Source organism: Aspergillus terreus, genomic scaffold, assembly GCF_000149615.1.
Source record: "Aspergillus terreus NIH2624 scaffold_9 genomic scaffold, whole genome shotgun sequence".
NCBI lineage: Eukaryota > Fungi > Ascomycota > Eurotiomycetes > Eurotiales > Aspergillaceae > Aspergillus > Aspergillus terreus.
In genome coordinates, this window is record NT_165932.1 from 1,406,116 (window position 1) to 1,428,203 (window position 22,088).

The window sequence follows — 22,088 nt, forward strand, 5'->3', positions numbered from 1 at the left end:
GGGCAATGGGAGAGGGAGAGAAGAGGATGAATGTATACACTGTTCTGGTGATGCTGAGGTGGCCTACCGCCGGCTTAGTCAGCGCCATACATCCGCCAATTCTCCGCATCTTATCACTGCCCTCTGCTCCTCTTTGCTTTCTACTTGAGACATCGGTCCTCGGCCCTTCGAGTTCTCTGGCGCTCGTGTGGTCTGCTTCATTCGGACCAAAGCAAGCATCATGTTCCTCTCTCGAGCTGCAGCTCGACTCCCCCGAGTCCGAGCACAGCGTATAGCTCTCCCCGCACGGCGCTATTACAGCCTGGATCAGAGCAAATTCCTCAAGGTCTCGGAGGAAATTCGCGATGCAGTCGCCACAGGGAAGCCTGTTGTTGCTTTGGAATCAACCATCTACACTCACGGTATGTACTGCATCATATCGATTGGGTGGGGCTGCACTGACGACAGCAGGGTTTCCATATCCCGAGAGCGTCGCTCTGGCCTCGCTTCTCGAGTCCGTGGTCAGAGTCAATGGCGGTGTTCCCGCGACTATTGGAATCCTCAATGGTGTAGCTCGCGTTGGTCTGAATGCGGACGAGATCATCGAGCTTGCGTCGACGGCAGAGACGAAGAGTGCGCTGAAAGTATCCCGGCGGGATCTGGGATACATATGTGGATTGGTGCTTGCCTCTTCTATTGTCTAGTAATGTCTCTAACTTTGTTAGGGCCTGGCTGGAAAGCGTCTTCATGGCGGTACGACCGTTTCTGGAACCATGATCCTGGCTCACCTGGCCGGAATTCGTGTTTTCGGTACCGGCGGACTTGGTAAGTAACTACAGACTGTATGCAAAGAGGCTACTAACCAACTTAGGCGGCGTCCACCGTGGTGGTGAGAACTCTATGGATATCTCGGGTATGTGCGCTGCATCATCCGTATATTCAAAAACAAGACACTGACCAACCCAGCCGACCTGACCGAGCTCGGACGCACCCCCGTGGCGGTCATCAGCTCCGGATGCAAGAGTTTCTTGGACATCCCGCGGACGCTCGAGTACCTCGAAACCGAAGGCGTATGTGTCGGCACCTTTGCCGACGGCCGTCAAGGCTCAGTCGACTTTCCGGCGTTCTTCACCCGCGACAGTGGCATCAAGAGTCCCAAGGTCATCCAGGACGAAGCTGAGGCCGCGGCCATCATCTGTATGCCACGTCTTCTGGATTACACTACTAGTGCTAACCCTATCAGATGCTCAATCCAAGCTCCCCCTCTTTTCGGGAATGCACTTTGCAAACCCCGTGCCTCTTGAGCAGTCCATTCCCAAGCACGAAATGGACTCCATCATCGAAGAAGCCATCCGCCTCGCAGAGGTCGAAGGCTTCCGCGGTAGCGACAACACGCCCTTCGTCCTGGGCAAGATCAAGGAGCTCAGCGGCGGGAAGAGCGTCGCCGCCAACCGCGCCCTGGTCGAAGCCAACGTGAAACGGGCGACCAAGGTTGCCGTCGAGTTAGCCAAGCTTGAGCAATCCGTCGGCTCCAAGGAGCGGTAAGTCACGGCACCTCCTCCGCTGACTCGGAATGGCCCTAATTTCGAGACGGTCCCAGGCACATGCCAGCTATCTCCGGGTCCACGAGAGCTGACCAGACGACTGAGGCAGAGCCGCCGCAACCCCCAGCCACTAAAAGCCCCGCTACCGACCAGGTCCCAGACAAGGTAGACATCCTCGTCGCCGGCTCTCTAGCCATCGATCTCGCCTGTGACTACGTCCCTCCCGCCGGAGAGAAAACCCCCGCCCCGCTCGCCTCCACCTCCAACCCCGCCGCTATCAGCCAAAGTATCGGCGGCGTCGGCCAGAACGTCGCCATCGCCGCGCACTACCTCGGTAGCTCCGTGCTGTTCTGCAGCGTCGTCGGCGACGACCTCGGTGGCCGCACCGCACTGGCCGGCCTGCGCGCCGAGAACCTCTCCACCACTGGCATCCAAATGCTGACGGGGTCCCGCACTGCACAGTACGTCGCCATCAACGACGCCAAGAAGGACCTGGTGCTCGCGATGGCCGACATGGGGATCATGGAGCAGCCGGAGACGGCGCTAGACTTTGACACTGTGTGGGAGCCGCTCGTCGCGCGCACCAAGCCGCAATGGGTCATCGTCGACGCGAACTGGAGCCCCGCCGTGATGGGCCGGTGGATCGCCGTCGCGCGCCGCCACGGCGCACGGGTAGCCGTCGAGCCCGTGTCAACAGCCAAGAGCCGGCGTCTCTTCGACGGCGCCGACGCGCCGATCAGCGCAGCCGACTGCGTGCCGCACCACGCCGTCAGCCTCGCTGCCCCGAACCAGCTCGAGCTGGCCGAGATGTACGCGGCGGCGCGGGAGCACGGGCTGTTCGACTCCGACGGCTGGTGGGGCGTGATCGATGCAATGGGCATGTCCTCCGCCGGGTCGCGCGATCGCCTCGTCGCGCTGACGTCGGCGCAGCTGGTCGACCAGGGCATCCCGCAGCAGAGCATCCAGCTGCTGCCGTTCATCCCGTGCATAGTCACCAAGCTGGGTGCGCAGGGCGTGCTTGTCACGCAGCTGCTGCGGCCTGGTGACCCGCGGCTGACGGCCCCCGAGTCCGCGCCGTATATCCTCTCGCGGGCGAGCGGGGACGCCGGCATCGGCGGCGTGTACATGCGGTTGTTCCCGCCGGCGGCGGTGCTGGCGGATGCGGACGTGGTCAGCGTCAACGGGGCGGGCGACACACTGCTTGGCGCGGTGGTTTCGGGACTGGCGCGCGGCGCGGCAACGGTCGAGGAGGTGATTCCGCTGGCGCAGAGGGCGAGTGTGCTGACGCTGCAGAGCGCGGGGGGCGTGAGCCGGGAGCTACGGGGCCTATCGAGTACATAGACGACATCCAACATACATTAATCCATGCATCCATACCTACTTGATCTTGTAGGAGAGTTGATGCCCTTCTTGCTCACTGAGTAGATTTGAGCACATCATGAGCAGCCTGAGGCGATTACTGGGCATAAGATGAGCGGAAGACTGGGCGCGCTAAGCAAGTAATCTCAATAAACTGCACCCTAACTACCGTTTCTCCACTCGGGGCCTACATTTGCCCGCTATACTTCCTCGGAACAGTACTACATGTGTCCTTGGAGAGAACCCTCTTCTACTCATTATACAGCCACCCAGGTGAGCTAGTTATCCCTTCCTTCTTCTCTATGTTTTTTTTTTTTTTTTTGTTTATTTTTGCTAGGCTAGAAACCCCGGCATTCGTGCCGTGAAGCGGTCAACAGAGGTTCCCCAGATACATCAACTGAAAATCATTCAAAGGTCCCCATATGCGCTTAGTTTACACTCCAATCTGAATGGTCTCGTGAAACTCCTGCTGGGCTTCATCGTGGGCCGAAGATTTTATAGCCTGCTCGTCGATACAGTTTTCCACTTTCGTATCCATGCACAGCCGGTAAGCCCTCTCCATGTCCCAATAGAAAGGACTCGAAACCGAGAACAGATAGTCAATGGACTCCAGAGTCCGATTACGAGTCTCTGGGTAGAAAAGGTAGATAATGGGGACCCACAGAAGGTTCAACCCAGCGAGGAGGAAGTAGCTGCGACTTCCGATGCTTCCAAACATTATCGGGTTGACCAGTGTGGTCATTCCAACACCAACAGCCCAGCCGGTGATACCAAAGCCATTTCCTTGGGCCCGGAGGTCGGAAGGGAAGATCTCGGTCGGGATCAAGAAAGCGACGGTTCCCCAGGTCGCTGCATATCCGAGGTTGAACAGGAACAGCATCGCAACAGCAGCGGGGGCGAACTGATCAGCTTTATCCGGCTGGTGAAGGGACGCCTCGTAGACAGATCCTGCCTGGAAGAGATACATCTCAGAATCAGAGCTGAATAGGGGGTACGAGGTCTAGGTACTTACTACAAGCTCGACGAGGAACAAAATGACGGAGCCAAGCATCAAACATTTTCTCCTCCCGATCTGATCTACGATCTGCGCACTGATGATCGTGCCCACAATACCGATCGTGTTCAAACCCCCGGCAAGGCCGTTCTGGGTTAGCTCGCTGTAGCCAGCTTGGCTAAGCAGAACGGGAGAATATGCCGTAACGGCCTGTAGAGATGACGGTCTATTAGCCAGGCAATCTATACAACTCCCTATCTTGAAATACTTACTGTGATTCCAGTCCAAGATGCCATAATCTGGAGCCATACACACAGCCAGGCGCGTCGGCCCAGGTTGGCGCCGGGCTTCCCTCCTTTGCCGACCAAGATTTTGGCAAACTGAAGGGGCGAGCTTGGGTTGCCTTCTTGTGCTGTCGCAATGATATCTTTATATTCGAGGTCAATCTCTGCTTGGCCGGCTCTATCGCAACGGATCTTGTTAAGGACCTCCCGAGCTTCGTCATAACGACCGACAGACGCAAGGAAACGCGGGCTGTCTGGCAGCATCTTAATGAATAGCAGCAGGATGAGGGCGGGGATACACTGAAACGCCAACAAAAAGCGCCAGCGAACATCTGAATAGCCATGATTGATGAAGGCAAGGCCAAATGACAGCCAGTATGCGACGGAGATCCCTAGATCTTCAAGGTATTTCTGTCAGTGGATTCTGGAGGAGCTTTATCCGATATCTGGCGCCTCACAGTTTGCAATGAAGACGTATCCTAGGAAGGCTCCGCGGTGATCAGCTGCCGACGTCTCTGATACCAGTACTGGCGCAATCCCAGTCAGTGCTAGCCAGGTCAGCTTCCCGTCAGCAAGGAGTAAGTACGAAGGCGGACATACCACCAGTGCCAACGCCTGTCACCACCCTGGCGACGAGCATGAAGTCTGAACTCTGAGCTGCGGCCTGCAAAGCACCTCCGACGAGCGCAAACAAGGCTCCGATCAAGAGGCCATTGATCCGGCCCAACCGATCGGCTAGCCAGCCACCTCCAAAGCAACCGAAAATGCATCCGAGGTAGTAGATACTCACAATGCCGCCCTGATGGGTGGTGTCGGTTACTGTGCCATCCGGTGCGCCAATTCCAACCTCTGTAACGTATCTTGGAGAGCTGTTGACGCCTCCCATTACACCTTGATCATATCCCTCGAAGAATATGCAAACGAGAGAGAAAGCCTGAATCATAACATTGAGTTGGCGTGGGGATAACCGCCTCCAGACTGTTGCATACCCCATGGTCGTTGATCAAGCGGAAACGCCCTGAATGCAAACTTATCAGGGTGTTATGCTCAGTTTTGTTGCAGCACAACAAGTAGCCCAACCGGTAGAGGTTGGACTATTTATACCGCGCGGCCTACGACCAGACCGGACTATGCCATTTCATCCCTGAATCCGCCAACCCGAGAAACAAACATGCCGGGGCCTAGCGAGACCCGGGGAGAAAGCCCTCGCGGTGCCCCGGATGGAAGGACTGAGGACTGAGAGGGTTGGTGAGAGTGGCGCCGTTTTACCGTTTAGGCGTTTAACCGCTTAACCGTTTACGCGGTTAGGCGTTTAGACCTGGAGCCGTCTAGCCTTTCAACGTAAGGCACTCAGGCACCCCATGCGGCCCAGATGTAAACTAGACATGTATTTAATCTCATGGCCCCTCCCTCTTCTCTGGACGGGACTCGATATTTCTCTCTGTGTTGCGACAGTATGGGTTCTACTGCTTCTGTATCCGGGTCCCTGGACCTGACCGTCCTGGGACTGAATAGTGGTACTTCGATGGTAAGCAAGCAGACGAGATCGAGCAGCGAGGAATGAGGAAGTCATGAAAGCTTACATGTAACCATAGGATGGGATCGACTGTGCTCTATGCCGTTTTCAACAAGAAACGCCAGATTCACCCATGAAGTTTGAGCTTCTCAAGGTATGCTCATAGCACCGTCCAGTCTGACCTGAAGTGTTGACTTTCCATCAGTATGGCGAAATCCCCCTAGAGCAAACAATCAAGCAGCGGGTCATGAATATGATCCTTCACAATCAAACCTCTCCTTCTGAGCTCTCCGAGGTGAATGTCATCCTCGGTGAGACATTTGCAGCGGCCGTCAAGGAGTTCTGTCGACAATACCACGTTGATCTCTCGTCCATCGACATTATCGGTTCCCACGGTCAGACCATTTGGCTTCTGTCTATGCCTGAGGAAGGTGAGGTCCGAAGTGCCCTCACTATGGCCGAGGGCTCATTCATTGCCTCCCGCACGGGGATCACTACTGTGACGGACTTCCGAGTCAGTGACCAAGCAGCGGGTCGCCAGGGGGCTCCACTCATTGCTTTCTTCGACGCCTTGCTCCTGCACCATCCGACAAAGCTGCGCGCTTGCCAGAACATTGGCGGGATTGCCAATGTCTGTTTCATTCCGCCTGATTCCCATGGAGGCATTGACGCCTGCTACGATTTCGACACAGGTCCGGGGAACGTATTTATCGATGCTGTTGTCCGACACTACACCAATGGCCAGCGGGAGTATGACAAGGACGGCGAGATGGGCGCTCGCGGCACAGTGGATCAGGATCTGGTGGATGAATTTCTCCAGACTCACCCATACTTCCGGCTGGACCCGCCGAAAACCACCGGCCGGGAGGTGTTCCGGGATACGCTCGCGTTTGATCTGATTCGCAAGGCAGAGTCCAAGGGACTTAGTCCAGATGATGTCGTTGCTACCGTCACTCGCATCACCGCGCAGGCCATCGTCGACCATTACCGCCGCCATGCCCCGAAGGGCCTCCCGATCGACGAAATCTTCATGTGCGGTGGCGGTTCTTATAACCCGAATATCACGCGGTACATACAAGCACATTACCCTGACACGAAAATTCTGGCACTGGATCAAGCAGGGATCCCGGCTTCCGCAAAGGAAGCTATCACCTTCGCCTGGCAGGGCATGGAAGCAATCGTGGGCCGTTCCATTCCGGTCCCCAGCCGGGTCGAGACTCGGCAGCCATATGTCTTGGGAAAGGTATCACCAGGCAAGAACTATCGTAGGGTGATGCGACACGGTATGCTGTTCGGTGGGGATAAGGACGACCTGTCTCCAGTGAACGAGCTGGTCAACTATGTGAACGGAGTGGAGTTCGACAACACGTGGTGATGCGTTTAGTATTAGGGAATGATCCTGACAATACTGGCACATTGTATAGTTATTCCTTGTGGACATATAACATCGGATAAATTCGAGAGAGAGTCTACCTACTTAGTAGTACCTAAAGGCGTTAGCCGAGGAAACCTTAGTAATAACCTTCTTTCGCGTGACTATGGGGTTGCTTGTGGCTTTCATCCAGAAGCTCGAATGTAGAGTAGTAGACTCTGTACAGCATTCTGTCAGACGCAAATTACGTGGAAGAGATTCCAATGTCCCAGCGGCCCCGGAAAGTGCAGCGTATCTCAAGGGCTTGTGCGTAACGCTTACACCCTCTTCCATTTCCCTACGGCCTCGCTCTAATACCACCCAGGTGACCTTTGCCATCGGCGTAGCATAAAATGCACAAAGACCCGAGGCCCACGAGAGCCCTGCCAGAACTGTGTGGATTTCGATGTACCGTGTACGTATGAGCGTCCGTCCCGGAGAAGGGGTGGTGGTCATAGAGGAGCCCGCGAAGAGACGCACGAGCCTGGAAGTCGACCGATTGGGGAAGTCGGGGTTGCCACCACGCCCTCTCGACCATTCCATCCGGAAGATGCTCTTCAATCTGGCGTGACTGGTCGATTGTCCACTGTCGTCGATAACTCGTGGGCGACTGCAGATCCGGAGTACGGCTCCGATTCACTGTTGAATCCCTGGAAGGCGCTTGCAATCGCCTGTCATTCTGTGGTGCAGGATCTCGCCCAGGTGTATTTTGAGATTGTCTACCCGATGTAGTTCTCTCCTTTCGTGCCTCGAAGAGGCCAGAACGAGGTAATTGGATCCGAACTAACCGCCTTGGACGATGCAGATTTCCGTTATTCCATCGACCATCATTTTTGAGAGCCCTCCGGAATAGAAAGCACCTTGTCGACCAAGGCTTATTTGCCTCCACAATGGCAATGTGTACCTTGGCCTCTGCACGCGCCAGGGACGGCGCTTTATATTCAGAGCGGCGGTCGCCGTCTCAGCTCTCGCATCCGCCACCCGAGCTTTTCTGGTCAGCAGCTACAGAGTCTATCCCTCGCAACCTGGCTGCGGCGAGAGGCATCGAGTATATGAGGGCGTGTGCGCTTCTCAGCGTTGCCGCCATTCAAAATGGTCAGATCCGAGACATGCATCAATATCTGGGGAAGTATCATACGTTAAATATCATGGAAGGGCTATATGATGAGAAGTCATGGCCGAAAGACTTGAGTGCCGTGGAGGTTGAAGTTCGACGGAGACTGGTATGTCACTGTGCCTGCGCGATAACTGCCACCGGCGGTGTGGAACTAATGCCCCTAGTAGTTCTGGTCGATGTATACACTCGATGTGTATTCGGCGACCGTATGGGGCGGCATGGTCCGTTTCAGAGAAATCCAGTCCAATGTACGCTACCCCAGAGAGGTGAATGACGATGTGCTGGATTTCGACAACAGCGCCCAAATATCGGCTATCAGTACCACTCCCGCTTCCAATTCTTATGAGCCCTCTGTTTGGATGCGTGGGTGGAACTTCACTACTGATCTGTATCGAATACTGGAGCATGCTATTGACGGCCAGCGGCGAACGCTGCGCGTGGAGAATGAGAGCCCCTGGTCGTTATTTCGCCCGGACCCTGTCCCGGGCCATTTGATTATGAAGCATGTACAGGCAATGTTCTCGGCTTTACCATCGCAGCTTCAAACAACCAGGCCTGTCACTGGTGATCCTGAGCATGATATTGTTGGATTTCAATCCGCCAATATCCAGGCAACGCTGCAACTTCTGAACATGGTCCTTTCTCCAAACGAGGACCAAGGAATCGAGGAGAAATGCGAGGTAGCCGAAAACGTGCTCAGCGTGTTTACCAAAGTGCCGATTGAATATCTGAAAGCAATCAGTTCCCCGCTGGTATGTCTCCTTGCCGGGCATATGTTGGACGTCTTCCCTTCCACACTTTAGATGGATGAACGCTAATTCTTGAAGCTCTACCACTTGGGGGGCATTGGGATCATTCTTGGATCTGTCATGGAGGGAAGCCTCTCTGAGGTGTCTTATCAAAGAATCCGCAAGCTTCTGTACGCATCCCATATCACCATGTGGCGGTGGTTGATGTCCAAGTTTGCTGATTGACAAGTAGGTTGGATATGGCAGCACTTCTGCATCAAATGGAGTCCGGACTCACCCGCTCCACTGGCGCCGGCGAACGACTCAAAACACAGGTTAAGCGGATAGATGACTACATGGAGACAACTCGGCATGCCAATCTGCACTCGGGGCCGGCAGAAATTGGTCAATCGCAACACTCCGAAGGCTACATACGACCTCCTGCAGGCCAGCCAGCAGACGTGGATGATCCACTAGCCTATTTCGAATTGCCCCCGGACTTGTTGGATGACTGGCCGTGGTCGTCCGAGACTGGCCTGCTAGGTGGGTTGTTCCCGATGGCATCGGCCAAGCCTGATGAATAGATGGCAGTTAACTCATCCTCGGGGGTGCTAGCCCGAGGAGAGATTGGGGTGCAGCAATGCTGTGTAAACATGACGGACTGCTCACTGAGCAGGCCCTGTGAAATATTTATGGCAGCAAGCCCCGGGGTGCCGGTGCCCTCATTAAAGCGGCCTCGTGCAAATAGAAGAAAGTCACGTTGATTCTACAAACAAGTCTGTAGTGACATACATATTCATTTTCATACATAATTTTCATCAATCTACGGCACGGCACCAAGCTAAGGGTATCTATCACCAGTCACCCCAACGCCCTCTCGACCCCCTCAGCTCCCACAACCGGCAAGCGCTGCACCTCCTGGCTGCCCGCGCGGTTCGGCCCCGTCGCCACAAACCCGGCCGGCACGAGCTGCGGGTCCAGCAGACCAATCTGCACCAGCACGCTCGCCTGGTCCCAGTAGATGTTGTGGCGGGCGAGCTTGCCGGCGACAAAGCTGGCCATCATGACGAGCGTGACGCGCACTTCTTTGCCCGTCGGCGGCACGCCGGGCAGCAGCCAGGGGATTTCCTCGGAATGCGTGAAGACGAGGAGGAGCTCGTCGACGATGCGGTCTGTGCCGAGGGTGCGCGAGAGCAGACGCAGAGACTGCGAGGGCGGGCCGGCGGGGAAGAACTGGGTTGTATAGAAGGCGGCGATGTCGCGGGGGGTTGTTCCTGCAACGCATTAACGTCTTTCTTCTGAGGAAGGATAGGAAAGCTATGGGGGCATACCGCCCATCATGGTGGGAACGCAGTTCACCGACGGCGTCTCGTGCAAGCCCGCCGTGCGATCCTGGTCCTCTGCGCCGGCGAGCGACCACCCCCCGCCGCTGCCGACCATCATCTGCACCGCGTCGGCGGCGCGGTCGTCCGCCGCATCGGCTACATCATCCGGGTGGTCGCCAATCAGATTCCGCCAGTACCCCTCCCACAGGGTCTCGACCGCGGGGATGGACCAGTTCCCGCCGGGCCAGCCGAAGCCGCGCTTGAGACAGTCGAGGGAGCGGCTGAGGGCGAGACGAGCGCTGATGCGGTCGTAGGCGGCGGCGGAGGGCTCGGCGAAGCCCGGGGCGGACTCCGGGTAGAAGAAGAGGTGGCAGCGGTGGCGCTTCTTGCTGGGGTGGGCGGAGTAGGCATCCCAGAGGGAGGGGGGTTGGTGGCCAGGCAGGTGGATCTGGATGGGGAGCAGCGAGAGCGAGGTGTAGTCGGAGGCGGTGGAGGAGGAGGTCATGGAGGGCGGGATCTCGCAGGAGCAGGGGGAGTCAATGCTGTTGGTGGAGTGCGGGTAGAAGGTGACGAGGGCGCTGAGACGGGGGAAGGGGTTGGTTGCAGTTGTGGATTGGTGGTGTGAGGCGAGGATGAGGTGCGCGGGTTTGTTGTATGCTAATATTCCGCTGTTAGTATGCATGTATAGATCCCTAAGTGAGGGGGAAGCTACCCAGAATGGCGTATCGCTCGCCCGGCTCGAGGTCATCTTCGCGCTCGTGGATGATCTTCTCCAGGTCCTTGCGGTCTCGCTCGGGGTCCTCGTTTCCTCCGGGGAACGGGAGGTACTCGACTTCGAAGCCCTCGGCCTCGAAACGGCGCAGGAGGAGGGGGTCGAAGCTGGGAGTGTCGGAGGTGATGTAGAGCCGGCGCACGGCCGAGTCGGAGTCGTCCTTCTTGCGGCGATCGGCCGTGGCCAGCGATGGGGATTTGGGAGGCTGGAGCGGCGTTGCGCTGGAGGAGCTGCTGCGGCGACGATGGAGCGCCTGGCGGAGACGATCCATGATGACGTATAGATCGGATGTAGGGCTATAGATGCAGAACGACAGCACGGCAGCACGACAGCACAAACAGAACCAACCTGAATGAACGACAGAATCAGGCAATGCCAATGCTTATATGGCACATCGTCCGTCGTGCAGGAGTTGTGTGATAGTCGTCCGACCCGAAATATACAGCTGGGCTGACGTCGACGAGTGTTGGCATTTCTTGTCGGTGGAACCTCCGCCGTTCCCCGTAGGGCTGGCAAGACACATCCTATCAAGGCACCCTCACTTCCAAGACTGGCATTGTCTGGGCTCTATGGATATCTCTATAGCGCTAGATGCTGGGCAAAATCGCTTGATCAATCAGAATGTCGTCAGCCACCGGCGCTGTTCCTGCACCTCCTCGTTCTCCTCGTTTTCGTCCGCGCCAGCCCCCAGATACCGCACATACGCGCCGCGCTGCAGACTGCGGCGCGCAACCTCGCAGTCCACCCGGATGTCCTCGATCAGCGCCTCCGCCGACACGTAATCGTACTCCGGCCGGATGTACCCCAGGATCAGCAGTTTCAGCGACGTGCCGTAGAAGTCGGGGAGTTTGTGGAAGGTAACATGGCCGGGCGTACCGGTCGCGGTCGGCGAGGGCGCCGTGAGGGGAGGCATGATGTGGATTTCCTTTGCATTGTTAGTCCTGTCTGTTCCGTTCGGTGTTTATCAAGTCTTGTGGTGGTGTTCGTACTATCGATCTCGTGGTGTTCTTGTAGAACGGGTTGTACCCAATGCTCAGCACGGCCGGGAGAATCTGCGCGCTCGTCGACGGCACCTCGCTCTGCGCGGGGTTCAGGGCCACCACGCCGTAGTACACGCCGACCTGGAGGTCGGGGTACTCGGCCAGACCATCTGCGGGGATGTTGGCGGTTGGGATTCCGAGCTGCGTGGATTAGCCTGCGTGACCTTCATCTTTTGTGTTTGTCTTGTGTTCCATCATTCAAGTGCTGGGCGCACAGACTATGGACAGACAGTGACACCCTTCTCCCTACAGGAAGAACGAGATTAGATCAGGCGTACCTCTTTGCTACCCCGCCCAAAGCCCTTGATGACAGGGCCGGCCAGTCGGATGGGAAATGGGGGCTCGGGGCCGCTGTCTGGGCCGGCGACAGGGTCGCGAGAAGTATCTGGACGCATTGCGCAGGGGTTTGCGGGCGTTTATAGGGTGGAAGTGCGGTCAGGAGAGAGTCGGGGTTTGGATGGCTCACGATGCGTGGAAGCGGGAAGAATCCGGGCTATCGATAATATTGGTGCCTGAGGCAGGATTGCTCCAAGTAACTAGTACTCCGTAAGCCGGAGACAGGCCTAGGACTAGTCCAGATCTCGGACTGGTGCTCAAGTAGTATATACTGAACTACACGTACAGACGATGCATACCCAAGCAGTCAATATCCTGTCCCAACCCATATATACAAGACCCAGATAAGTGCAACAGTGGTCGCACCAACAAGGAGCTCTATACAGCTCCAGGGAATCATACAAGAACATATGTACCAAACCAATGCAAGTAACCACAGAAAAAGAACGGCACTGTGGGCCAAACATATAAACAGACAGAAACCAAGAACAAAGAGCCCATTTTTTAATCCCCGGGTATGAAAGTACCAAACGAACAATTAAGCATGAGGTATGTGCAGCGTGACCCATAATACAATGAGACCCAAAATCAAATGCAGGGGAGAAACTATCACCAGTCAGTATCCTTTCAATCCATCCAGAAGAGAAGCAGCACTCACATTCATCACAATGAGCATGGGTATGTCAAATACATCTCGCTTCACTGTCCAGCAGTATGCGCACTCGACTTTGCCGTCCTTAAATCCCAGCTGGTTCATGCCCGCCTCGCTGGCGATGCCGCCCTTGCGTAGGTGGTTGTTCCAGCGCTGGTTATCGTCCGACTGCGCCAGCTCCATGTCTTCCTTCGTCTTGTACTTGAGCAGCTTGCACGTCGTCATGACACTGCCGCGGGAGTCTCCAAAGGCCAGCCGAGCAAAATCCTCGTAGAATTCCACCACGCTATCATCATCCAGCAGCTCGGCCAAAAACACCGGCTGCGGCCGTCCGGGCGCGGTGCTCTCCCCGACCGACCCCCGAGGGGTGAAGCTGCGCGATGTCGTGCCAGACCCGGGCAAAGACGACCCACCCGTGTTGACATTCAAGTTCGGCTCCTTGCCCAACAGGACATCCTTCTTCCATCCGGTCAGAATGCTGAATTCCTTGCCCACAGCGGCGATCTCCCCGGTGCGTCGACACACGATCGTGGGCGTGCCGCACGCGTTGATGAAATCCTCATACTCCCAGAGGGTTCGCTGGAAACATTTCTCCATGAAAATCAGATCATCTCGGTTCAGCGTCTTGGTGGTCGCGATGAAGGAGGGACGGATAGAAGCCAGGGCCTTGGCGATTTGAAGCGTCTTTTGCGGTGAAAAGCGCCGCTGGATACAGGCGGTGAGATTGTGGAAGCGGTTCGTGTAGGCGTACGGCTCCTTGACACTCTCGTAGATCGACGACGGGTTCCGCGGACGTCTCTTGGCGCCTATCTGGAGACTCTGGTGCTTCAAGCTGGGCGTCGAGATCGTAGGCCGCTGGCCATTCGCCATACCATTCGACTTGGCGACCGCATTATTGAGCGCGTGGTCGTCAAACCCGCTGGTCATCTGCGGGCTAGTCGTGGCGCTGGGGCTGGCGAAATTCGGGCCACTTTCGATGGTAAACGCATGTGGCGCATCGGTCTTGGACAGATGGCCCGGGATGACGCTTCCTTGGCCAGACTGCGGGTAGACACCGCCCACGTTCACATGCGCCTGGCCCGAGGCTTGACCGCCCGGCCATTCGTTCAGCAGAGGATCACCGAACATGAAGGGTTGCTGGCCGCCGGGGCTTTCGCCAAAGCCAGGCTGTCCAGTGATCGGAGTATTCGAGAACTGCGCCGAACCGCTTCGCCCCATCGACCCGCGTTGCGTGGCCGAGTCACTGGGGGAATCGCCGGCGCCCGTCGCCATGTGTCCCAGCATCCCGAATTCCAAAGCGCCGTATCGATTCTCGAAGTTCATACTGGACAAATCGAAGTTGAACAGAGCCGGGTCGCTCGGATCAAACAGCGCGCCCGCGAAGGGATTCTGCGGATTGGGGCCGGATACGCCGGTCGTGGTGGGCGGCTGCTGGCCGACAGAAGAGAGACTGTTGGTTCGCGCGGTGGGGTTGGTCTTCAGGTTGAACGTCGGAGACACAGGGGACTGCGAGGTGAAGGAACTTTGGTTGATGGGGTTCTCTTGGTAGACATTGTAGGAGGTCGACTGCGGGGTGGGGTAAAAGTTGGCTCCGGTGTTCTGCTGCGCATTGGCGTTGACGGCATTGGCGCCATTTCGCGACAGAGGCAGATTGTTTCGCATACTGCTGTTGTTGTTGTTGCTGCTGTAGAAATTCCCTCCGACGCCGGGCATCAGCGCGCCATCCGGCGCATCGTGAAGATACTTCGCCTTCTTTCGGACACCGTCGGTGCAGGCATCTTGCAGACCGCGCTTGATACACCGTTGACATGGTCTCTCATCCCCTGCGCGAAATAAAACGTTAGCACTTCAGCGCTTGACCTCGAATAATGCAAAAGATGCGCGATGCGGACGGCCGGCTCTCCGGCCGGGTAAACGGAACAGAGCATACCACACGTCAGATGCGCCCGCTGACAAGCGAAACAGGCTCTCCGCGCCTTCTTCCGGCGCGGTCGCGACGGGTCCTTGGCGTTGGAGGGCGGTTTCTGGCCATTTTCGGCGGGCGCATGGGGCTTTCCGTCGTCGGTCTTCTTGGAGGGATCGGGTCGTTCAGCAGCGCCAGACTCCTGGTCGGCCCCACTGCGATCTGCCGAGGCAGCGGACGGCTGATTCTCGCGGGATTCCACCTTCATCTCGACATCAAACGGGATCAGGCGACGTATGCAGCGGTCGGGAAGGGAGGAGGGAAGAAGGCGTTGGCAGCCGATGACGGCAGCAGAGGCCGAAGAAGGTTGCACTTAGTTCGTCGAGTTGGCGAGGTTGCCACCTGATTCGTCGGAAGAGTACAAAACCGCCCGTGTCGCGCCCGCGAACCAGCGTGGAATCCAGATTGGCGAACCACCAAGAATGCTTTGTTTCAGACCGAGAGCTAGTCCGGGTGTCGTTGCGATGCGATTTTTCGGCGAACCGAGCGCATAGAAAGCAGAGAGCGATGGAGAGTGGAGAGCGGAGAGGGTAAGAGCACGGCGGCCACCGATTGCGGCAGGGGAGGACCTTGCTGACTGTAAGAAAATCGGAGAGGAGAGGAAGATGGATTTCAGGCACAAAAGAAAAGAAAGCGTTTGCGCAATGAACACGAAGAAGAGGAAAATTTCTTCAGGTTCTTTCGGCGATTTTCCTTGAATAATGAAATGAGAACGCACGCAAGGATTCGATGAATCACGCGGCGGTGGACAAGCGCAAGTGGAGCGAAAGCCTTTTTTCTTACTTTGTTGACGGGGCCGCGGGGAAGAAACCGCCGAGAGTGGTCAACCAGCGCGAATTCAATCAGAGGTGCTGGATAGTAACATCCATGAAGAGGGATGAGGATGTATCGGACGAGAGAGTAGCGTAGAGAGGAGAGGAGAATGGGGGAGATGATGATGATGATGATGAGGGGAAGAGGGGAGAAAGGAAGAAGACGTGGTGGAAAACGCGGGGAAAAGGAGGTATGAGATAGAGGTATTTAATAATAATCGCAATAAGCTTCAACACGAGCAGTCGCGTGCTTCGATCGAGTCAATTTCCTCCCACGTTTAGAGGGGGGAGGGTTCTATCTTTCTTTCTTTTTTCCCTTCTCTCGCGTGTCTGTGTGTGTGTCTGTGTAACTCAGCTGCATCCCAGAACAGACTGAATCCACGCGAGACGGTGTCGATGAGCCCCAGCGGACCTGGTTTCAGCCTCACTTGGTGCCCAGCGTGAACCATGTATTTCCGCGTAAGACGAAGTATCTGTAGTTGGAGCGATTGAAAACTTTGGATAGAGAGAGAAAGAGAAGTCTTAGGGAAGACTATCATATGAGGAATAAAAAACACATCGAGGTTATACCTCCGGCAGTCTTGCCTGTGATCTACTCTGTAGGTATGTCGATATCATCTTGTTAGCCTCTTCCACGTGCGCAATACCACCAGATTACTAGTTCGTCTGGATCCGTTCGCCCTGATCCAATCACCGTGTCGCCAAAGGCGCAAATGAGCCATTTTCCAGACCTCGGGTCTTTTCGGGTGTCTTCTGCCCTGCCATCCGTCTTCCCCCGGCATCTCCTTCTCCATGCCTCGGCTGAGCGACCTTCTCTTGATGTCCATACTCCAAGCATGTCCAGCATGTATAAACCGGTTTCATCAGCTTCCCGTATTGCGTGGTGCGTTCAGTCCCCCTGTATTATTGTGATCTGGTCTGTCTCGTGTCGACAGTTGTGCGCACGACGGCTCCTCGGTACCTAGGCTGTGCGCCATTTACTTGGTCGAGGTCTGGCCAAGGATATATGCATGTGCCAAGCGACATGTCTTAGGGTCAGTCTATGGGTTAGAAGATATATGAGAAATCAATCTCGGGTGTATCAAGTAGGAGCTACGTCATTGTATAAGGCGTCTGAGAACCCTTCGGCGGTGGTCAAAACCATTCTATTAAATCCGTCCAACGAAGATGCTAGTCTAATGATCACCCCAGATGCATCGTAGCTGATATATCTGCAATCCCAGCAAATGAACTATATTTATATATGTATGCAATCAACTCTATGCAGCAGCATATCGGCTCTTCTGCCGAATCCGTCCTCCATACCGGAAGAATATATACCTATCAACATCCAGTCAGCCCATTCTCACTAAAGAGACGACAGACGCAAGGGGTACACCGGCACAGCCGGCGAAAATCCAACCCACAACCATGCAGGTACAAACTATAGAGAACAAGGAGAACTTACGGAAACGGCATCATGGCCAGAGTCAGGAAAGCCAACAGCGTGGTGGCCCAGTGATAGCCCAGATTGTTGTACACTGCCCGGTTAGCCGACACAATCTAAAAGACTCATGGCTCGCTTACTTTGAATGCCAAACAGGGGAAAGATTCCCCCAAACGACGAACGTGCACAGCTGTTTGCTGCCAGAGCACTTGCAGCGTACATTGGATACGCGTCGACCAAAAAGGTGAAGATACCCGAGTAGACCAGGATCGTCCTGGCGGACGTGTCAGCAACAGCTTTACAATGGACGTACTGGGAACGCTCACCCGGCCCCGAAGAATGCACTGCCAATGATCGGTACGATCCAGTGTACATGCGGATAGATGGTCCATCCGAAAATAAACAGCCCGATAGTCACCAGCGGTCCTCCGAGAATCGCTACACATCCCTGTTAGCTGGTCCGTTACAAGAATCGAAAAGAGCAGCATACCTGGAGGCAACCGCCATTCGGGCTGCGGATCGTCAGCCTTGCCAGTGGCGGCCTCATGCTTATGTTCGAGCTTGGCGTAGATGCGACGCCAGAATGGATCAGACAGAATCGCAAACAGCATGCCGACTGAGAGACCGATGAATACCAGTCCCCGCTGCCACAAATCCATGCCGTAGACATTCTCAAACACCAGCTGGAAGGCCCCAAAGAACAGGTACAGAATACCCAGCAGAATGGCTGAGAAGATGCAGAGGTTCAAGCACATCGGCTCGAGCGTCAGAAGCAGAAGAGGTCGGTAAATGGAACGCAAGACGGTTTGGGCGACCGAACGTTGGAGTTTCTCGATCGGCGCTTTCCATCGCTCGTCGCCCGTCTCTTTGCGGAGTTTCTGGGCCTTGCGCCGCAGGAGCCTGGTTATGATTAGTAAATGGCAACAGCTCCGGACAAGAGCGACATACACTGGATGATAAGTCTCTGGGACGAAAAGGACAAGCGAGACGAGAATGGCTCCGGTCCAGATAAGCAGAACGTAGAACGTCCAACGCCAGGTTGTGAACGAATTGATGAATCCGCCCACCCTATCTTTGTTAGCTATACTCACGTCTTCAGCCCATTGACACGCCAACTTACACAGGTCCTACCACAGGTCCTAGAAATGGACTCGCTGTGTAGATCATCATGGGCGCACTGAGCTCATTGCGATTGAATAGGTCTCCGACAGTCCCTCCCGCCACACTCAAGAAAGCCGACCCCGAAAGGCCATTGAAGAAACGGCAAACGATCATGGTTTGGATGTTCTTTGCGACAGCACATGGGACGAGCCATATGAGGAATAATGTAAAGGAGACGAGATATATATTTCTTCGGCCATAGAATTCCGACAAAGGAGACAGAAACAACGGGCCAACACCTGACAGTATCCATCAGAAGAAGCCCACAAACCAAAGGACGCAATCTGAACTCACCCAGACCCCAAATGAAAAACGACAGTCCCAACGTAGCCACTATGCGCGAGCAATTAAACTCCTTCGTTAACTGTTCATACGTGACGGTATACATCGACGAGGTGCACGTGCTAGAAGCGATCAGCAAGCATCCCTTACGTCAACCCACGCAGTATTTACTCACACACACAGCGAACCGGTCGAGCAAATCACCACAATCAACCATCGGCGCAGCTTATTGAAATTGCGCGGACAGAGAGGGTCATTCTCTTCCCAACCAACAAGGAATTCATCCTCCGCCGTTCGCTCTCCCGGGGAAACCTTCTCGGCCGCTTCCTCGTCGACCGTGTGGCAACTATACCCGTCGTTCAACGACCAGCTCCGCTCGACGGGACGCGACGAGGTAGACTGCAATCTGTGCATGCGTTCATCATCGACAGTGGGAGTATTGATCGGCGCAAAGATGCCGTCGATATCGTCGTCGGACTTTTCCTGCTGAGCGTGGGCTCTCTCGCTTCTCGTTTCACTCGGAGTCGATTGTCGGCTATCTGCGCTGTTCCGCCGCTCTACTGGTGCAGACATGATCATTTAGGTCGCCTCGAAAGTCACAATCAACATGGAGGATTCTTCTGTACAAAGGGTAAACAGGCGGTGGCGATTAAGTCTGCATTGGTGGTATAGTGGTGTGATACAGTGGTGTGGACTGATTGCGATTTGTCGAAAACTCGAGCTTGGGATAAAGAAGCCGGTGAATTCGCGGAGTCAGTTGAGCTGATACGAGCTGCTCATGTTCGAACAAAACAGGCCCTTGAGCTCAAAAGGAGAAGAGAAGAGGTGAGCACTAAAAAAGTGGAAAAGTTGAACTCGGGGCTCCCGCAGAAGCTCCGACGGCTAACTTGTGGAATAGATCCCCACCGAAGAGTCAAAGAACAGAGCACCGGTGACAAGAGAGAAAGAAAAGCCGAGAGGACGGCCGGATAAGTATTTTTCTGTGTCTGAAGGCTGAATCCTGCTAAGTGGACTCAAAAAATGACTAACGACATAACGCTATCTTGCTGATTAAAGATCGTCGGAGATTGCCAAAGCCGAACATGACGACACTCGGGGGATCCACTGGCAAGCTTAATTCTCGGAAAATTCCCCCATGCGTAACGTACTAAGGCACTTCGATAGCAAACTCGCTTCTATAATACGAAGTACTAAAGGCTACCTATAACTACCTAACCATCCTCATAGGGAAAAAAATACCGTCCAATTCACACCAAGCCAGGAATAGGAGGTCCAGCGAAAGACAAAGAAATCCAATGAGTCAAGAATCAATCCTCCTTTTCATTCCCAACTCAAACTCCAGACTCCAAAGAATCATTAAAACCAGCCGAGGCTTAGAATCAACACCAGGAGAAGAAGAACGTAAGCTGTACATGGGCGCCACCAAATAAGTCACATCATTTACGCGGTCACCTGCATCGGCTGGCTGGCAGCCTCGCCATTGGCACTCTCTTCGGCCCAAGACCCCCAAAGAGCACGCTTGCCGCGAATCTTAAGAGGTCCTCCGACAGTATCAGGTCGCTGTTCAACCTGGACAGCGTCCTTGGTGGCCAACACGAGGACCTCGAAGAACATCTTGGTAGCATCCGCCTTAGACGCCTGCTTCTCCGGGAGTAGATCCTGGAACTTCACCGTCTTCTTCTGTTCCGCGGCAGACTCACCCAAACAGTCACGGAGGATGTGAACTGCATGTTTCGTCCCAATGGCAACAGGCCCGCTGTCCGCCGCTTGAATTGTTTCGTCGTGATCTTCCAGGGGCTGGTGCGTCTCCTCGTCATCACTTGGGTGCACCGCCTGGTCCCCTTCGTCGCCAGGGAAATCGATCTCGGAAGACTGACCCACACCCGCGTCAAGACCAACGCCCTCATCAAAATGAACAATGGTTTCCTCTTCGCCCAGGTCGAGTGCTGGAGCGGTGGCTTCTTCGACGTCCATGTCGGCAATTCCGCTGTCCCGCTTGCGCTTCAGCTCGCCAGACTTCTTGATAGACTCGAGAGAGAGCAAATCACGGATCTCCGGGGCCCATCCGCGGCCACGGCTTGTGCCCAGCGCCTGCGACACGAAGTCGCCATTCTGCTGCATGGTCATAAGGGTCAAAAGGACGGGATCACGAGGTAAGAAAGACGCAGATTGCATGATTTCGGTGCGCTTCGCTGACAATTGTTTCATCTCCCCGGTCTTATATTCGACTCCCTTAGTCAGATCATCCAGATCCATGAGAACCACCTTGCGTCGCTTCGCGCGCTGTGCGTGCTGAACAGTAACATCGTCGTCACCTTCTTCCGCATCAGCCGCTGCCGGTTCGTGGGCAGGTTCTTCCTCGCGATCGGGGTTGAGCTTTTCAACCTCTGCATCAGAAACTTCGCTTAGATTATCATCACTAGTGTCATGGTCGAACCCGTGTTCCTCCGTCGGAAGGGGGAGGCCATCATCCCCCATATCCATGGCGTCACCCAGCAAAGAATCCTGGGGCCCGTCCTGAGGCTCGTTGTGGTCAACATCCATCTTCAAGGGAGCACCATCCTCACCGAGGTCGAGGTCGAGGTCAACATCGTTGAACTTTCCGCTATCGCTGAACATATCCTCTTCCATCGGCCGTGGCGCAGGAGCATCTCGACCCATTTCGACACTCATGTCATGGCCCAAGGGGTCTCCCAGATCCAGGTCAACCAAAGTGTGGTCCTCGAGTTGCGCGGGCTCTTGGGAGACAGAGCGGCGGAAGCTGCTGTCGGGAAGGAGTTGGCTGCCAAAATCCAGCGCAGCAGGTCGTTTACCGTCCAGTTCAAGGTTCAGAGATTGGGGCATAAGCAGGGACGAATCCAAGTTCATGAAAAGGTCGGATTCGGTGAGCACGTCGGGCAGAGTGATACCACCCGGCGCGACGACGGTAGTTGTTAAGTCATTGTTGTTTGTGAGACGGAAGGCCTACAAAATCCATATATTAGCAACGGTCAGTGGACGCGACATGTGTCGAGACATACCATCTTGATCTTCATCAACGCTTCATTGCAGTCGTCCAATAGGTAACGCGCCTTTCGACTGTAGATACGGACGACACCCAACAGCAACTGACCGCTCAAACGCAAAGCCATAGGGGCCTGACCCTGATCAACAATAGCGCTGACACTACTTTCGATATCGGACTGCAAGATATGCGACTTGGAAAGCTTGCGCTCCAAGTTGGCAGACAACCAAACGCGAGCCAACGGCCCGGTTTTCGACAAGAGGGTCTCGGAATAGAACATGGTGACGAGGGGTAATATGAAAGCACGATGGCCAAAAGGCTGGAAGTATTCAGTCCAAGAAGACTATGGTCCAAAAACAACCCGCCCAATGCGGGGGTGATGG

General features: G+C 55.3%; 9 protein-coding genes across 9 annotated transcripts; 3 read left to right on the forward strand and 6 right to left on the reverse strand.

Annotated features, from left to right (window-relative positions):
- Positions 1 to 220: 220 nt before the first annotated feature.
- On the forward strand, positions 221 to 2,864 carry ATEG_06768 (pseudouridine-5'-phosphate glycosidase/carbohydrate kinase family protein; the record flags this gene model as incomplete). The annotated part of the gene is made up of 7 exons (XM_001215946.1): positions 221 to 401; positions 451 to 623; positions 705 to 804; positions 851 to 892; positions 946 to 1,176; positions 1,223 to 1,520; positions 1,580 to 2,864. 7 exons carry the CDS (start codon positions 221 to 223, stop codon positions 2,862 to 2,864), a joined length of 2,310 nt encoding a protein of 769 aa, XP_001215946.1.
- Positions 2,865 to 3,315: 451 nt separating this feature from the next.
- ATEG_06769 (putative MFS sugar transporter) lies at positions 3,316 to 5,154 on the reverse strand (the record flags this gene model as incomplete). The annotated part of the gene is made up of 4 exons (XM_001215947.1): positions 3,316 to 3,834; positions 3,895 to 4,086; positions 4,149 to 4,552; positions 4,761 to 5,154. 4 exons carry the CDS (start codon positions 5,152 to 5,154, stop codon positions 3,316 to 3,318), a joined length of 1,509 nt encoding a protein of 502 aa, XP_001215947.1.
- Positions 5,155 to 5,616: 462 nt separating this feature from the next.
- Positions 5,617 to 7,051, forward strand: ATEG_06770 (UPF0075 domain protein; the record flags this gene model as incomplete). Its single annotated transcript, XM_001215948.1, has 3 exons — positions 5,617 to 5,688; positions 5,756 to 5,830; positions 5,882 to 7,051. The coding sequence occupies 3 exons, from the start codon at positions 5,617 to 5,619 to the stop codon at positions 7,049 to 7,051; spliced, it is 1,317 nt and encodes a 438-aa protein (XP_001215948.1).
- Positions 7,052 to 7,977: 926 nt separating this feature from the next.
- Positions 7,978 to 9,272, forward strand: ATEG_06771 (putative C6 transcription factor; the record flags this gene model as incomplete). Its single annotated transcript, XM_001215949.1, has 3 exons — positions 7,978 to 8,310; positions 8,372 to 8,956; positions 9,186 to 9,272. The coding sequence occupies 3 exons, from the start codon at positions 7,978 to 7,980 to the stop codon at positions 9,270 to 9,272; spliced, it is 1,005 nt and encodes a 334-aa protein (XP_001215949.1).
- A 521-nt stretch (positions 9,273 to 9,793) lies between these two features.
- ATEG_06772 (dienelactone hydrolase) lies at positions 9,794 to 11,300 on the reverse strand (the record flags this gene model as incomplete). The annotated part of the gene is made up of 3 exons (XM_001215950.1): positions 9,794 to 10,206; positions 10,264 to 10,914; positions 10,970 to 11,300. 3 exons carry the CDS (start codon positions 11,298 to 11,300, stop codon positions 9,794 to 9,796), a joined length of 1,395 nt encoding a protein of 464 aa, XP_001215950.1.
- A 345-nt stretch (positions 11,301 to 11,645) lies between these two features.
- On the reverse strand, positions 11,646 to 12,464 carry fmn1 (riboflavin kinase; the record flags this gene model as incomplete). The annotated part of the gene is made up of 3 exons (XM_001215951.1): positions 11,646 to 11,954; positions 12,019 to 12,210; positions 12,348 to 12,464. 3 exons carry the CDS (start codon positions 12,462 to 12,464, stop codon positions 11,646 to 11,648), a joined length of 618 nt encoding a protein of 205 aa, XP_001215951.1.
- Positions 12,465 to 12,993: 529 nt separating this feature from the next.
- ATEG_06774 (Zn(II)2Cys6 transcription factor domain-containing protein) lies at positions 12,994 to 15,228 on the reverse strand (the record flags this gene model as incomplete). The annotated part of the gene is made up of 3 exons (XM_001215952.1): positions 12,994 to 13,011; positions 13,064 to 14,880; positions 14,988 to 15,228. 3 exons carry the CDS (start codon positions 15,226 to 15,228, stop codon positions 12,994 to 12,996), a joined length of 2,076 nt encoding a protein of 691 aa, XP_001215952.1.
- A 1,863-nt stretch (positions 15,229 to 17,091) lies between these two features.
- Positions 17,092 to 19,274, reverse strand: ATEG_06775 (MFS transporter; the record flags this gene model as incomplete). Its single annotated transcript, XM_001215953.1, has 8 exons — positions 17,092 to 17,152; positions 17,280 to 17,352; positions 17,399 to 17,532; positions 17,585 to 17,696; positions 17,749 to 18,158; positions 18,207 to 18,326; positions 18,379 to 18,658; positions 18,881 to 19,274. 8 exons carry the CDS (start codon positions 19,272 to 19,274, stop codon positions 17,092 to 17,094), a joined length of 1,584 nt encoding a protein of 527 aa, XP_001215953.1.
- An 867-nt stretch (positions 19,275 to 20,141) lies between these two features.
- Positions 20,142 to 21,985, reverse strand: ATEG_06776 (kleisin alpha; the record flags this gene model as incomplete). Its single annotated transcript, XM_001215954.1, has 2 exons — positions 20,142 to 21,665; positions 21,722 to 21,985. 2 exons carry the CDS (start codon positions 21,983 to 21,985, stop codon positions 20,142 to 20,144), a joined length of 1,788 nt encoding a protein of 595 aa, XP_001215954.1.
- Between the last annotated feature and the right edge of the window lie 103 nt (positions 21,986 to 22,088).